Source organism: Tachypleus tridentatus, chromosome 2, assembly GCF_004210375.1.
Source record: "Tachypleus tridentatus isolate NWPU-2018 chromosome 2, ASM421037v1, whole genome shotgun sequence".
Taxonomy (NCBI): domain Eukaryota; kingdom Metazoa; phylum Arthropoda; class Merostomata; order Xiphosura; family Limulidae; genus Tachypleus; species Tachypleus tridentatus.
This window is the reverse complement of record NC_134826.1, coordinates 102,538,104-102,555,953: the sequence shown is the minus strand read 5'-3', so window position 1 is coordinate 102,555,953 and position 17,850 is coordinate 102,538,104. Positions and strand designations below refer to the sequence as shown.

At 34.9% G+C, this 17,850-nt stretch overlaps 1 protein-coding gene across 3 annotated transcripts in view; it reads right to left on the bottom strand.

The window, feature by feature from the left end:
- Positions 1–17,850, bottom strand: part of LOC143244716 (E3 ubiquitin-protein ligase DTX4-like) — an 85,352-nt gene that overhangs the window by 40,793 nt on the left and 26,709 nt on the right. For all 3 annotated transcript variants that reach the window (XM_076489866.1, XM_076489869.1, XM_076489867.1), the window contains exon 3: positions 14,712–14,860. In XM_076489866.1, coding sequence (XP_076345981.1) covers positions 14,712–14,860 — 149 coding nt within the window. The remainder of the gene's footprint in view (positions 1–14,711; positions 14,861–17,850) is intronic.

Below are 17,850 nucleotides of genomic sequence, written 5' to 3'. Positions count from 1 at the left end.
TATAAAGTTTTACAGAAGAAAAATGTTTGAAATTTATTTAGGAGGCTTTAGAAGTAATGTAAATTAGATTTGAAAATCTTCAGATAAAGGAAAGTTTTTCATTTTATCATGCAAGTAACTGTGCACTCATAGCAGTCAATAACACAAAATAGAAAAATCTAGAAATATCTAAGCCTATAGTAACAAAAATATTAAACATAATGAGAAAAACATAAAACCTTCTAAAAGATGACATCAACAACATTAGAAAATCCTAGAACAATTAAACTACATACACAAATGAATCGTACAAAGTTATGCAAGGAATCTTGTCATAACTATTGCTTTCAAATTAACTAACTTTTAACACTTGTTATGAAAATTAAATAATAATTAAATATCAAAACATTAAATAAACTAAATAATAACACTCAAGCCAAACAGTCTTGTACATCTGAAAATAAGTCTTCTTCAAGAAAAATAATTTGCAATATTTTTTATGCTATATACAAACACTGTTTTCAGTTCATATACAGCCTTTTAAACAGTATACACAAACATTTGTTGTTCCCTTATTTGTTCTCTATTCACATAAAACATCTGGTGGGGCTTCACCTTGACAGGATTCCTTGCCTTTGTCTTGATCTGTGTTGCACAATGTCTGTCTTCCCTAATATATTTGTATATTGGCATTGTACATCTTATACCCCCTTTCTTCTGCTTGCTAATCAATTCTTCACTCAATTGTTTTAGGCCCGGTAGGTCTTCGCCTTCTATGACAAAGTCATTGTATACTGGTTCTCTATTTATGACAACTGCATCTGGCATACCTATCTGCACCTCTGTAGTTGCAATCATTAGGTTTTCTTCCATATCCAAGTATCTCTTCAACAAACTGGCATGGTAAATCTTGGTCTTTTCATCCACTTTTGCTATATAATATATTCTGTTGATAACTGCCAGCACTTCAAAACATCCTTTCCACTGCTGGGTGATTTTCTTGTTCCCTTGAAACATTGTTCTTTGGCCTTCTTTTTAAAAAAATGCTTCTAACTACCTTTGATGTGTTTAGGTTCCTCAATGGAACTGCTTTTACAGTTCTAGTACAGTATTCCTTTTTGATTCTCTGTACTGTAAGTCTTTTTTTTCTTTGTTTTATGCTCAACTTTTTCTTGGAAACTATCCCAAAGTTTCTGAAGTGAAAGGTTTGTCTTATGCAATTAACTCAGTTCTTGTGGACCTACATTCTGGATAACACTTTTTATACTTAGAGGGAATTAATGTCTATCTAATTAATGTATTTTTAATTTCTAATGTATTTGGTACGGACAAAGCAAAAAGAAAGCTAAGAGTGGCTTGATTAGTTCTCTATATAATTCTTAGAACATGAACTTCATAAAAGTGATTTTTACCATTAGTTATAAACATCAAGTTCAGCCAAGTACAATTGGCTGAGAAACTGAAACTAGGTATCGAAAGTGGGCATGCCGTCTGTCACAAGTTCAGAGAAATTTATTTTTCCTTTCTCTGAAGACAAATGTACTCCAAAAAACTTGAAAGAATGTGTAAACAGAACAATCAACCTAGGTTATTTATATATATGGAAGGTTAGCGTAAGTTAAGAACTGTTCACAAATTTAACATCTTGTGAATTTGTAGATCACGAGAGAATAAAACAAACATTTCCTTTGAAACATATGAATTAAAACTTAAATATTTTAAAACCTTAAACTATAATGTAAATTTTAATGCTGATTTAGATCACAAACATTGATTATAAAATAGCTTAATTAAATTTAAAATGTAACTAAGCAAAATCTTGTTACATGCACAGAAAAGGGTACCTGTAAGAAAGGAGTCAAATAATGTATTTTTATTATAAATAGTATAATATATCAAAGTATTTAAATTTTCTGAAAATAAATCATTTTAGGAAAGTTTTTATCAAATTTCAAACAATTTCATCCATTGGTTTCATTTTTGGAATGAAATATGACAAGAGCAAGCAATCTCCACAGACACGGCCTGGCATGGCCAGGTGGGTTAAGGCGTTTGACTCGTAATCCGAGGGTCGCGGGTTTGAATCCTAGTTGCACCAAACATGCTCGCCCTTTCAGCCATGGGGACATTATAATGTGATGGTCAATCCCACTATTCATTGGTAAAAGAGTAGCCCAAGAGTTGGCAGTGGGTGGTGATAACTAGCTGCCTTCTCCCTAGTCTTACACTGGAAAATTAGGGATGGCTAGCACAGATAGCCCTTAAGTAGTTTTGTGCAAAATAAAAAACAAACAATCTCCACAGATAGCAGATGCAGGGTTAATTTAAAAGGATGAATTTAAATAAATTTTCAATATTAACTTTTCCATGTCATTTAAACACATATTAAAGACACTGATGAACCAGATTTTCTTCCTTGATTGAGATATTTAAAAATATGTCAAACCCACATGACATATCCCTTCTTTATCATTCTGTCTTTCAAAAAATGTCAGTAATTCTCATTAACATTGTTAATGGAATACTTGTAACTAACAGGAATGTTTTTTGTTTTTTTTTTACTTTACAATATTCTTCACGTAGACTATTTTTGTTTTGCGCCAGTTTCAATCTTCCCAATCAGCTTTGGGCAACTGATGAAACTTTTTTCAAACCTTGTTTCAAACTTGGTTAGAAAGTGAGTTAAATTATAGTAGTTTTGGAATGTCCTGTTTTAGTGCCTGATATACTTTTTATGTACTAAAATACGAATTTGAAATAGACATGAATTACTTTGTGGACAATAAATACTGTCACAAAAAATAAAGTTAAGAGTGCCAAATAAAAATGACTGATGGCTTGCATTCACTATTCCATTATGTGTTTAACTCTTTCATTATGATGCGAGTCAATTCGATTGACCCCATAACCATTTTGTAGTTATTACAGTTTCTACACAATAACTTTTAATATACTTTACAAATCTTCACAAAAGTTTACAAACATTTAGCAAACATTACAAGTCTTTTGCACATAAAAAACATATTCTAATCTAGTATTTTTACCAAAGGTTTGTCCATGAATATATATATAAAGTATTTCTGAACTACTCCAAATGTAAATTGTTTTCCATGTTAAGATTAAAAATACTTTTCTCCATCTGAAAAATCTCAAATTTTACTTGCATGATCTCATAAACCTCCTAAACAAATGTTAAACATTTTTTTCAGTAACACTTTATATTTTATCTATTACTTGCTCTAATTTTATACAAGGTTGGTCAATTTGACTTAATGTGTAACCATTAAAAAAAGAAAAAAATTGAAATAAATCTATATCACTTCCTTTTTCTTTCTAGAATGATTTAAAATTTGTTTATCCTACCTAGCTTTAAACCCATAACAGTATACACGTATTTAAACTTTGTTGTTTTATTACCCTTTGAATTTTGTTTAATGACTGTTCCAGCCACGAAAAGTTGAAAATTACTGGGGAAATGTGCAAATCATGTTATGGTATCAAACTACATTACACAAGAACTGCTCATGAGTGTGCCTTGTGAAAACATTTGATAAAATTATTATTATTAATTTCACTAGATCTAACCTTAATTAATATAAAAAGTTTGATATTTTTATACTTCAGTTACTTTTATAATAATAATAATAAATACATTTTAAAAACAATAAATAAAGTAATTAGCTGAATCTTTTTTTTTCTGCTGACTGTTGATGGCACTTAACCCTACTTTTTTTATAATAATAACAGTGGTGCACTAATTTTTTTAAATTAAACAATGCATCAAAGAACACAGAGTAATAATAAGAGAAATTAAAACTTCATCTAATCTCTTTGATGAGTTTTCTTTAAGAATCAAGCTTGAACTGAAAGCAAAACTGACAATTCTCTTTATAGAAAACAATGTAATGCCTAGAGTAAATGACACAACTCTCACACTGGGGGAAATTTTAGATTTTTTTGAAAATAGGAACCTAAAATTTGTACATTATTAGTCACTGTTTTATACTGTACTTATTAGTATATCATTAAAACCAAGTAGTTTAATTACATTTTGAATGTAATTCATTAAAACACATGCACAGAAAAAGATGCTCATGGAAAGAGGGTTAATAAAGATAATGTTTCAAAAGTCCTGATTTTATTTTGAACTTGTTTGTACACATGAAACCAACTTCTGTTAACTACCTTTATCCATATGAAATAAAACTCATATTCAATTAAGAGATTACTGAACAAGTCTGAAAAAACTATGGAATATAAAAACTTTGTAATGCTGCACTGGCACATAAAAGTAAGTTCAAAAGGTAAGTTGTAACTCAGAAAACTCCTCTACCATTAACACAAAACTACACTTCCACGAGCTCAGAGACTCCAAACCATATTTATCCATACAGAATCTGTGAACTAGTGTGGAAGAGTTAGCAATGGATTTATTAATCTTCCCATGGGAAGGTTTAGGCATCCATATCACGATCTTTTAAGAGTTACGTTCAAGATTTAATTAAACTACACTATTATCAACGTAAATCAGTAAATTTCGCATTAAAACATAGTTTCTAGCTCGCATTTTAATACAAGTCTTAATTTATTAACATTAAAGTATACAGAAAATAATAAATGCTTCACTTCCCATATCAAAAGACACTTCTTAGGTAAAATCTTCCCATTTCTATATTTTCTGTTACTGCTATAAGACATTGTGTCTTACCATGAAATTTCTCACACTATACATATCCCTCAGCTAAACTGTCAACTTGTAGCATTCTGCTTTCAAAACTTCCCATAAATTCTCTTTCACTTTTGCTAATATATTATTTGTAACTAGTAAACATCCAAGGTTTCAGTTAATTGACAACTATGGAACACAAAGGACTTGAACTAATTAGATTTGAACATTTTGGCATAATTTTATTTCATGTCACTATTGGATCTCTGTTTGACCAGTTATGAGAATTATTTTAAACTGTTGAAACTTCATAGAATGGACGGAAACTGCCTGTTGTGAAGACACAAGTGTAGAGGACAACGTTTTGAAAGTCTTCCGCCTTTCGTCTTCAGGCCACTGAGTGTGTAGGTGTTGTCGGTCTTTTATAGTGTCCTGGTGGATTGTGGAGAGTATGTTATGATTGGTTGGATTATCACTGTTTCTGATTGGAGGAGAGATTTCTTGTAGATTCAACCAACAGCAGCCACAGGTTACTCACCTCCAAATCAGAATCTCTGTTTAGTGAAGGTTTAATAGTGTTAATATAAAATGATTCTTTGATTTTTCTTGTCTTCCAGAATTTGTCTGTGTCAATGATTCCAGTTTTCTCCCAGTTTATTCTGTGTCCAGTTGACATGGAATGCTCTGCAATGGCTGAATTTTGTGTTTTCATGAGTCTTGTACTGTCTTTGTTCTTTTATTCTTGTCACAAGCTTTCTTCCCTTTCCTCCAATGTATGTATCGTTTCAGGAACAAGGAATTTCATAGATGACATTTTAGACATTCTCTTTGGTAGGTCACTGTTTGTTTTTTTACCAGAATGGACCTTAAGGTGTTGTAGGATTTCCACTGGACTTCTATATTGAATTTTTTGGCTGTGCATTTGAGTTTCTTACTGAAATGTTATAGGTATAGTAGGTAAATGGTGGTAGTGGTGGTAACTTCATGATCTTTTCTTTCTGTCTTGGTCCTCTTCAAGGAGTTTTGATGAAGGAGCAGGTGTAATCATTCTGTTTAAAACTCTCTATGATCTTTTGGCATTCTGCTTCGATGGATGTCTTATCCAAATATTTTCTGCTCTCTTGTATAGGCATTGGATTATACCACATTTTATCAAGGTTTGATGATAGGACTGGAAGTGTAGGTATCTGTCCGTGTGTGTGTGGGTTTTCTGTATATAGTTGTGGTTATCTGTCTTGCTTATTTGCTGATGAGTATGTCAAAAAACAATAGACTGTTCTGTTTGTCTATTTCCACAGTGAAGTGGATTTTTTGTCTATAGAATTGAGATGTTCTAAGAGGGCTGGTAAGTTTTCATGACCATGGGGCCAAATAACAAAGTTTCATCATGAATACTCTGCCTAAACAATTTATCAAAGAATATTTTGAGCTGTTTTGACATTTGTTAGAAAGCCAGATAAATTATACGTTTTAGTATGTTAATAGTTACCTATACTGAAAATATATTTCTGATATGTTCTTGCCTTCTCTCACATAATAGCTTCTCTCAATCAGTGCCACCTTTCATGCATGCAAATCTTCTATTAACAAACTTGAAACTTCTAACTACCCCATTTTTGATGTAGTTCTACAGCATCTTTGCAGGTAAATAACTAAGTCACAACCCTCCAACAATAAATGCACAAAAATCTTTCCTGATGCAGATTACCTCCTCTATACTATTTATCCTAACCTTCAGTTCAAGGTTAAGCATAAAAGAAGCACCTGATGTGGAGAGGAAGAACATGAAGTGTGAGAGGGGTTGAGTACCATTAGGAAATATATTTTCAGTGGAGGAAAATATTAACTTCTGATGTTGTATCTTACCTATTCTCATATAATAGCTAAAACTCCATAATGAAGAGGTGGAAGGAAAGGTGCAAAAGCTACATAGAGAAGCATCCTTCAGAAAGCATCCAAAGAATGTTCATGGAGTGTGACCTCTGTTGACAGTTCAGATCACATCTGCACCTGGTATACTGTTAGCTCAATTAAGTATTAAGTATTGTATAAACAGACAGAAATTATTTGGAGCACATCCATCAATGTAGATATATCAGTTGGTCTAGCTCAACAGGAATTGAGATATAGAAGTTGACAGGATAGAGGGTTCCTAACCAAGTATAGTAATGGTGTGGAAAACAAAATGGATGTGTCCCATGGTTTGGAATAGCTAGGATGCATAAGACCATATTAGGTGGATCAACTACAGCTTCAGGTACTTATCATCCATTTTCCAAAAGAGAAAAGTCATGACCATCTTCACATCAAGCCTATGAGAAATAAGGGAAGATTTTCCATTCCATCTGACGAGATAGGGCATATGAGTGCAAATCTTCAACCATTGCCAGTCACTCAGAAACACACCACCTAAATGACAGTAGAAAAGGAAGTATGTGCTAGTTCAGTTAAATCCAAAAACAAGCAGACTTTTAGTTCATGATCCAGCTCCACGTGCCACCTGAATATACAAGTTACTGCCTGTAAGTCAGTTAAGCTCCTTATAATACTGTACACTCATGTTTCAGCTTGATGGAGGAGGTATGCCAGGGATACCCATACCAAACTAATACATTATGCCCATGGTAGGACAAGAGCTCTCAATCAACATATGTGTGAGAACTTATGTTGGCTGGTTCTGCTCAAATCCTAAACCTATTGTCCAGGAACCAACCTGCAGGTGATGGTAGAATAAGGGATTCTAACCAAAGGGGTGAACTGCATTCTTGTCGATCTACTCCAGTTTCTGATTCTATGGGAGAATCTACATTGGCAGCACACCACTACCCTACTCTTTACTAAACGGAATTTAACACATTTTGGAGGAAGTCTCCACGATCCACCACTAAAGCAGCTAGAAAGTGGTAAGAACTCCCATACTCCACTTGAAGAAGGGGGAACACAATGGAAAGTCTGGAAGAATGTTAACACCAGAGACTGTGCAACAGGTGGTTGTGGATACCTTATTTTGAAAACAAGCTGCCACTGACTTATTCAATCAAAAGAATGACTGGGGTGGGCAGATATCCCATTCTGCTTTACTCAAGATAGTCCATCAGTCTATAAAATCAGGTATAGGCATAATTATGAAGCTATATACAGTGAGAAGAATGTACTAGTGGTCTTGTGGAACACCAATCTCAACAGTGTACATTGTGAGCCTGGAGAGAGGTGTATATATAGATTAGTGGGTCCAACCCCTGATTTTCTGTGGTGGGGCATTCTAACCAACTGCTCAACTGGTTCAGCTTCTTACTACACCTAACCTTCTTACCTCAATCCATAGGAGGTGGCATGCCTGGGATACCCCAGATGGTGTGTATGTGCGTATATACACTGATGTTAAAAGGACATACAATGCAGGTTTTGTGACTAATAACCAGTAATTATACCTGCACATGTATTACTCACCATTGAGTAGGATTCACTACCTGTAAGGGATGTGATCCTGTCAGAGGAAAAAGAAAGACAATAAAAAGGTAAACTTACCTATATACAATTAACACCTTTGCCCCTGCTCCACCCCTGTAGGTTACAGTGCATGTGTCATGACATTTGGAGCATTTTTTCAAAATGTTTATTAAATAACATTTTTACTATTTACAACAATGAGATTGGCATCAAAACATAGTTTATAATTTAAATATTAAAGTTATGTTTTAATTTCCTAATTTGGAAGGAAATGTAAAGGAAAAAATTAAATATTGATTTTTGTGTGTCATGTAACATGTCCAGTTGTCTCACTGTACAGTTTTTATTTTATAATGCCCACCATACAACATATACAAGAATCTTATGAAACAGAAACATGCACTTGAGATATAGACAAGCTAAATATAAAATAAGAATTTACCACCTCTGTGAGTTGCTGAGATATCAATATATTTAGCAAATCTACTAGAGTGGTTCTGCCCTTCAAATCAATCATTTGAAAGTTCTTAACTGGTACCACCTACTACTAAGTAGTTCAAGTTTATAACCAAAAGAAAGAAAATTTTCCTCTCTACATAATTCTGACAGTTGTTTATAAGTGACTTGAAGATGTAAAAAAGAATTTTGTCAAAAATGTAGATGTGAGATCAATAAGTTGTTGCTCTGAATAGGGATGGTATTTTTTTTCAACCTACATGCACTTCACTTAGAGACCCTCCTAAATTACAGGGATTTTAAGGATACTAATATTGTAATTTGATATTTTTTTATTTTTCAAAAGTTAACGCTTGAAGCCTACAAAAAATTATTATTTCTACACACACTACCCTCAAGTTTAAACACGGCTTAGGATAGTTTGTTTGTTTTACATTTTGTGCAAAGCTACTCAAGGGCTATCTGCACTAGCCATCCCTAATTTAGCAGTGTAAGACAAGAGGAAGGCAGCTAGTCATCACCACCCACTGCCAACACTTGGGCTACTCTTTTACCAACGAATAATGGGATTGATCGTCACATATTAATGCCCCCACAGCTGAACGGGGAAGCATGTTTGGTGTGACGAGGATTCAAACCCACGACCCTCAAATTATAAATCGAACGCCTTAACCCACCTGGCCATTGCTTGGAATAGTAGATATGCCTGAGTGCAAAATTTCGTAACACGGGTACATACATAAAATTGATATTTTTTAATGTATTTCTCATTTACTTTCTATGTTTTAAGAAATATAACTAAACTTTAAACATTTGTGAGTAAATAGTAATATGTATATGCATATCTATACACCTGTAATGTACAGTACCTGAAATATTATACTTTTGAAGGCCAATACATAGTTACACCTATTGCATTTGTGTTATTCTAATTGTCTAAACCGAGGTAATTTAAAACCACATCATACCATGTTTGAAACTTGACAACTTTAAAACAAGAGGGTAGTAAATTTTACAAGTATGCACCCAAACAACACCATACATATGTGCTGCAAAATTCAACAGACATCAAATAGATGAGCAGTAGTACTGAAACACCTGTAATGTAAATGAATCAGCGAGGCTTATAACCTACAATGTTTACTGGACCAGCACAACTTTGAACGATATTTTCATACATTGTAATTGCAATTTTATTACCTTTGAAAATTTCTTTTGTAAGTATTGTAGGAAACATAAGCCACTTAAGTTCAATATTGCATTCTTGCTCTTGAGGGTAAACAATGACAGGATAAAATGTATGCTGAGATGGTCTGTGATGTCAACTTTGTTTACAGTGGGTTTAACTTCAGATATTTAAAGTAAAATAAACACAAATTTTATTGGATATGTTTAGTAGTTGAAACTCACAGGGTACATACTTTGAAACCTTATGATTAAGAAGTTCTAGAGGTTATACAAGTGAAATATGAGATTTTTGAGACAAAGTATTTTTAATCTCAGAATGAAAATCACTTTGCCCTCATACAACTTAAAAATAATCAACAATTTCATGAACAAATATTAATAAAAAATACATTCCGATGAGCCTAGGCAGTGTCGGTAAAGTTAAACTATCAAGTGTAGAATGGCAACAGGTGGAATATAATATCCAGATGAGGAAGAACCAGGCACATGATATAGGTAATAGGAGATCAATGTGATTAGTGTAGTCCACATGCCTAACTAGATGATTTATTCTAAAGAATGATGAAGATAAGCTGCTAGGGAGAAAGAAAGGTATCAAATCTGGTGAGGTAACACCTGGAAAAAATTTGCTGGAAATCAGAAGATAGTGATGTACATGCCAGCTTGATCCAGTCGTGAATCCAGCTCATGAGGGTAGAATGTGAAAGATTCCAGAGAAAGGATGGGTTCTATGGAACGAACAGCCAAGAGCAAGAACTATGAAAAGAAGCCATGCAAGCAATATAATAATGAAGAGCATGAACTGGACATAAGTCTATTAACACCTGTGAATGAAAATAAATGGGAAATGGGGAAATTGATGTGAAGAAAGAGATGCCTGTACAAGCCATCAATATTTTGGGAAAGATAATAGGAACTGGATAAAGGAAAACATAGATATGGTGGTAAAGGTTACATGAAACATCAATGGAAGATACATCTTACCTCCAACATCCACAGGCTAAAAGGATTAAAAAGTAAATTTTAAAGGACATATGGTAAAGGGAAAAGGTAGTCAAGGATTCAAAGGGAGGAAGAGTAAGGGTGTGGAGAGCAACAATGATATCCAAATCCAGTTAAAAAGTAGGGTGAAAAGGATGATCAATCTAGAAGAGATGCAATAAAAAGGAAATGGTGTGAAAAGAAAGCACTTTGTGGTACCTAGTAAAATAGAAGGTGTTAGATATGTAAGGTTGCCTAATATCCTGTAATAGAAGATACTGAGGAGTTATGACCAAACAGCCAAATAAAAAATTCTTCAATGTGAGGTATAGTTGATTAGGAAGGGCAGTGTCCATCATACAGACCATCAGTGAAAAGTTTGCCATTTTCTCTGATACAATACGAGTAAGGAAGGGCAACCAGAATGGGGTAAATTGAATACTACATCTGTAGATAATTCAGATCTCCTTGCAAGCAAATGGATAAAAGTCATGCATGAAGACTAGAGTGTGTAGTTTGTTTTTTTGAATTTCATGCAGAGCTACACAAGGGCTATCTGTGCTAGCCATCCATAATTTAACAGTGTAAGATGAGGGAAGGCAGCTAGTCATCACCACCCACTGCCAACTCTTGGGCTACTCTTTTACCAACGAATAGTGTGATTGACCTTCACATTATAATGCTCCCATGGTTGAAAGGGTGAGCATGTTTGGTGTGATGGGGATTCAAACCTGATATCCTCAGATTACAAGTCAAGAGCCTTAATCACCTGGCCATGCTGGGCCAGAGTGTGTAGAATGCAGGATGTAGAACCACTAATAACTGATGTTGACAGAGATTATATAGAGAAAGCAATAATGGAAGAGTAAGTTGAAGAAGGGTGATAAATGGGAATCAGGGCAGTTTTAGCCTGCCATGGTATTGTTTCTCTGCAGCCACCAAGTGAAATCATCCAGGAAAGAAGGGGGAGCTGGATAAAGGAGTCTGAGGGATTCTCGGCAAGGTTCCATCGATCATGCAGCATCTATTGAATGAGCATGACCTAAGGGTAGGTACAAGTATATCATAGAAGCCCACGTCTCCAAAAGCAAAAGGACCTCACATGCAGTGAAAGTAAAAGAAGTAACTAAAAACTCCACAAACTTTAGATAAAGGAGAGAAGGCTGGACCCAACTGATGTAGGAGTTGAGAAATACTCTCAAGTGGATGAAATATTGAACTTTGCCACTTTGATGATCCAACCAACATGAGGTACTTCTTTCAGAAGCAACTGTGTGTGTGTGTGTGTGTGTGTTTTACAGGCTCTGATGGAGCTAGCAGGAGTCAGTCATCTATATAACAATGGATATGAAAGCACTGGGTATGGGAGAGTTGATCACAAGCTCTGAACACTCAACAAAACAGCTAATATCCCACTGGCCAGCCCGAAGAGTAATGTGCAAAGCTGGTAAATGAACCGAAAATACCATCTGGATTATGGGACAAGAAGGATATTGAAGTAAGCGTCATCCACATATCTGGAGTGAATGCTTACCAAAGAGTGAGAAAAGACTCAATAGTAAAATAGGGGAGATCTAATGAAATAGTTGAGCTAAGACAAATTAATACCCAGACACCAACCCCCAGGTTTTTGGGAATTACAAACAACCTGAAGAAGTTTGACCAACTGATTCTATAGCATTCTTTGAGTAGGAGAGACTAGGCAACCTCAGAGAGATGCTGGCAAGTTGTAGGCTTTCAAGGAGGGGGAAAGGACACAGGAACTAGTGACAATGAAGGGAAGGGGATGGAAGTGAATGAAGATTCCTTTGAACAGCAGCTATAGAATCCACAGATCAGAAATGAACCCCTGTCATAGGTAAATCAACCTGGTCAGACATGCAGCTACCCTGTTAAAACTCACCAGTGAGGCACCAGTACCATAAGCAGCAGTGATAAACATGATGACTCAAAACTCTGAAGAGAGTTAAAAGTTAAGAAGATGTGGGATGGGAAATGGGAGTGGAAACAGGCAAAGACTGAGACAAGCTGGAAACCAAATGAGAAAAGGAAGAATGCTGTCATGCAAATTCCATTTGTGACATCAGGGTCATCTTCAAAATGAGAGCTGTATAAAAATGGTGCCACTTGAACATCATGCAGACAGGTAATGGGTAGGCATACTTGAGATAAAAATGCATCCCTACCTAAGAGATTCCAGCAGCAGACCTGCCATGTTTGGAGAGAAAAGACTAAAGAAGAAAATATGGTTGTAGGGGTCTCCTCTGCATGGGAAACTGTGGATAGACTCAGCTAGTAGGGACATAGTGGACAGGTACCTAAGAATAGAGATTAGTGTTAGTCAAAGTCTGGAAATTTGGAACTGGTAGAACCTGTCTCAAGAATTATGGTTGGCCTCCCACATTTGAATAAAAGACTCCAAATGTCAAGAGTCTAGAAAAGGAAAGTTTGTTTGGTAAAAAGCAAAGCAAAATGATCTAAAGATCTAGGGGAATGAGGCATGCTTGATCCTGCATATAATTGTGTTTGGAATTGGTCAGCATGGACCCTGATAATCAGAGAGAGAAAAAACAAAATTTTCTGATAAAAAAGTAGTATGTAAAAGGGAATGTGCAAGATCATACAAGATGGAGAACACAGATAAAACATAACATACTTGTGAAATCATATCTAAAAATGTTAAGAGAAACTTGGCAGCTTCCACAGATGACACATGAGATTGTATGATATAGGATGGAATGGAAAACAGAACTCCAAGTTCTCATCATTAAGACCAAGTTCTTCCAGAAATGGGAGAACTTGTGCAGGTTTGGGAGAAGTCAGTTGTCTCATGTAGTGTTTAAGCTCCTATTACGCTAAAGCCAAGACAATATCAGCCAAAAGTGTGGAACATAAATCCTGGAAATGACACTCGAAGTAGTAGTAGTCATGCTAGCAGCAGTCAAGACATGAAATACTGAATTCATGATTCAAGTGAGGTCAATTCAACAAATTAAATAGTGAAGTAAAACAACAGTTAAACTTTCTTCAATTTGAGTTGTGATTGAAATGCTAAACCATGACAAATTACTACTTTACAAAACAATGAAAAAAAAAAAACAAGCAAAATTCCATAACGTCTCAACACAATAGTACCTAAAGGAGAAGTACAGGTTAGGCTGAATAGTATAGAGGGAGTAGCGTGCATCGGGGAAGTTTGTCACAATTGTATTGGTAAAGGATTGCTACATGCTTATTTGCATGCATAGATGCAGTAGAATCACATTAAATACTGGGTAGGTGGAAATAAGATGCCTTATTAAAAATTTATTTTATATGCACGGAAATATGTTTCAGTGTGAAACAGTACAGAACAATTAACAAAGGGTTTAAAACATGCTCTGCTTTCTGTATAAACATGAGTCAAAGTAACCTTAAAATAAACCAAAACTCAGCTTTACAAGTCTCTAAACTAGTGTGGCACAGTTAAAACTACTAGTAGCAATTCAAGCTTGCAAAATAAAAGAATATTTTTTAAAAAATACATGTTGGACACCTACACCACAAACATTCAAAATCACAATTGTTTTTAATTGCTTTATTCAGCCTGAAGTTCTGAACACATGTAATGCAAGAATGATAATTTGAAGCCACATTATAAATGCATAGCCAAACAAATATGTAGGGATATATATCAATATTTTTTTTGTGATTACAAACAGTGTTGAAGTTATTGTTTGAAAACAAGTAATTAGTACATATTTTTAATTATCATAACTTAAAAGTGTAAATACTGAAGGTAGCCATAAAATTGTCACATATTATAACAAAAACACCCTAATTTAACTATGTTTAAATTGAAAGATACCTTAAGAGATAAACAATTCCTATTTATTATTTTTTAAAACAAAAAATTGTGAACCATTTATTTTTTGCAGTCAAAAATAGCACAACTATAAAACTCTACTCATTGTGTGACAGCACAACAGAATAACATGATCATTTTTCTGACCTGTTGAAAAGCACCTTCAATGTAGTTAGCCACTCCAATATCATAGTTTTCCCACACTCCATGTTGGTCCCCTGACCACTGCCACAGAATACCCCGAGCAGCTGGGCTTCCCTCTGGGTATATTTTTCTACGAACAGGGCATGAAGAGCCTTACAAAACATAAACAATAAGTATTTTAAACCAGATTACTGGTCTTAAAGATTTAATTACATGAACTACATGAAAGGTAACACTTAAGGCTAAAGTACTGCAGAAAATAGAATAGATAAAGAGGCAGATATATAAAATTAAGATATATGCATATTAGAATGGTCATTATTTTGTTACTCCTTATCTTGTTCAAACATGTATGTAATTCATCCTAAATTTTAATTCATATTGAATAGCATTTAGGGATTTCTCAAGGTAATAGAAACTTTACCTTGAAGCTCATGTTATTTTATGAATACTCTGAATTTTCAGAGTATTCCGTATTATTCAGAATATTGAAGAGCATTCTACAGAAAAAGTATCTGTATTGTATATTTTTACTTCTGGAAAATTCTGTATGACATGACAGTAGTTTATAGAGTTTCTGTGAGGGTATATAAGCTCTCAAGTAGATTATTCTGTATTATTTCAGCTGACAGTGTATTAGCACAACATTGCAAGTGGATACTGTAACAAGAAGTAAAACTATATTTTGATTGCTTGATTCAGAACAAACTAGCAGAAATCCAATGACCTTCAAACATACAAGTGTTGGGTGTGTGTTTTTCTACACTTGCAAAACACTGGAGAAAACAATTTCCTAAAGCTTGAAGGTTATGATATATGAGCTTTTCGGAAAAATACTTCAAAAGAGAGAGAGAGAGCATGAGAGAGTTAGAATGGATCATAACTAGACAATTTCTGATCACATGGATGAAATGAACCAAAATATAAGCTACAGCAAAAGCTCCAGGACATTGACAAGATTACACCTTTCAGCCTTAGACCAAAAACCCCAGATCTTCCAGTTGATCAACCCCCACACCCTATCTTTGAAGTCCATGAAACATGGAAACTAAATGAGGATGAGGAAGCAGGAAACCTGCCAATGTGTAAATCACATTTATGCACCAATGCTTATCAGCTACAAGGGTAGGAGGAAGGGCAATAAGAGTCAACAATAGATCCCTGCAAAATTCTACTGGTTGTGAAAAGTCCACTGAAGAGCCTGACCTAAGGGGATAAGGGCTATCATGGAAAAATACAATCCCAAAAGCAACAGACATTTGCAAGCTATAATCAAACTTAAAACCCATTGAACAAAGCCAAAGAGGAGAAGGATTGGCCCAACTTAGATGTATACAAAAAAAAAGAAAGAAAGAAAGAAAAACACCCCAATGGACAAGATACTGGATATGTCACAGTAAGAACTTCTACAACATGACTAACCACCCATTACAGCCTCCTCTAGGAGCAGCTGATAAAAGTAACAGGTGTACAACTGTTCAGAACAAGTGAACATTAGCCAGTTGACCAAAGAAAGAGAAAAGCACAACCTGAGAGCACAGAAGTGAGAAACATATGTGCTGAATGCTTAAAAATACATACAAAACTGAAGCAAGTATGAAGGGCAGTGCACAAAACAGACAACTCACTTTCTGGATAATAAACCAAAGGGTCACAAGTAACAAATATCAGAATATGCAAAGAAGTATTTGCAACATTTCTCTTTGTCATCAATAGACCTGAAGAAAATAGTCAGCTAAGGGTGAGAAATGACCCAAAGGTAAAATGGGACAGATTGAAAATTGGAATGAGGTGGGACAAAGCTAGTACACGCTATCATTCTCCAGTTTGGTGCAAGGATAACAAACAACCTGAAGAAAAATGATAAACAGGTGCAATGGCTTGTAATTACAGAAAGTCTTGCAGGCTAGTGGCAAGATATCAAGTTATGGAGAGGGAAAGGATCATCAGGAACAAAGGAGGTGAGGAAAAAATAATAGACAAAGTCTCTCTGATAAAAACCTGAAAAACCCATGAAACCATAGCGAAAGATTGACAAAGGGTAAAAATATAATATAGTTAAGCTCCCACTGGACTGCAACCCTGTGGTTAGTCACTGGTACTGTTGGCAACATGCCCCTCAACACTGAATAAAATAACTAGGTGAGAAATCTCTGGATAGGGAACTGGAAAGAAATTGGGCCTTGTCATGGCTCCAACTGTGACAAATGTGTAACCGTGGGGAAAAGGGTCAAGTGTTGATGTACAGATTACACACAAGATTCCAAAGTCTCAGATGCATGATCAAAAACAAAGAAAAAATACAGAAATCCTTAAAAGAAAAAAGCAGCAAACATAGCTGGCACAAGGTCACATCATGACCCAGAAAATCTTAACTACAGAGAATCCATGTGTGTCAAGCAACAGTTGAAGATGACAGGTAAGCCAACATGGAGGTAATAAGGTATCATAGAAAAACTGGAAGTTGGATAAAACATAACATATTCAAGAAATCATGTCAAAAAATGCTAGCTAATCAGGTCTAGCTGATTACTCAAAAGGGGTATGGAAAAATACAGCAAAATACAGTGGTGTGAAAGGCTATCAAATCCTCATCAGCTTGAACAGGTTTGACTTGTTCAGGAGGATTAGTGAGGCCAGTTTAGGAGATGAAGGTTGATCCATATAATGATCAATTTCATGGAGAATAATTGTAGATAAATCCAACAATGGGTTTCCCCACCTGCAGCTTGTGAAAATAGCGCTAGAGGTATAACACCATAGTTTTATGGCTGTGTTTATTTAGTTTCTTAGTATGCTGAGTTTCTGTTTTGTTTCATGTGCTGAGTCTCAAGGAATGTATAGTCCAGTATGGGTGATTTTTTGGTGGTTTTCTGTTTTAAATTGTGTATCGGTTCTTGTAATTTTGAGGTTAAGAAATGATATTTGATTACTTTCTTCCTGTTCACATGTGAAGTTAATGTTGGGATGTATAGAGGTAATGTGATAGAAAAAAATTAAGTGTGTGTTCTGCAGATGTGAATCCTGCAATCGTGTCATCTACATATCTGTACAAGTATAGTGGTGGATGTAATGCTGTGTTAATTGCTTGTGTTTCAACTTGTGTCATAAAAATATTGGACTCAGCACATGAAATAAAACA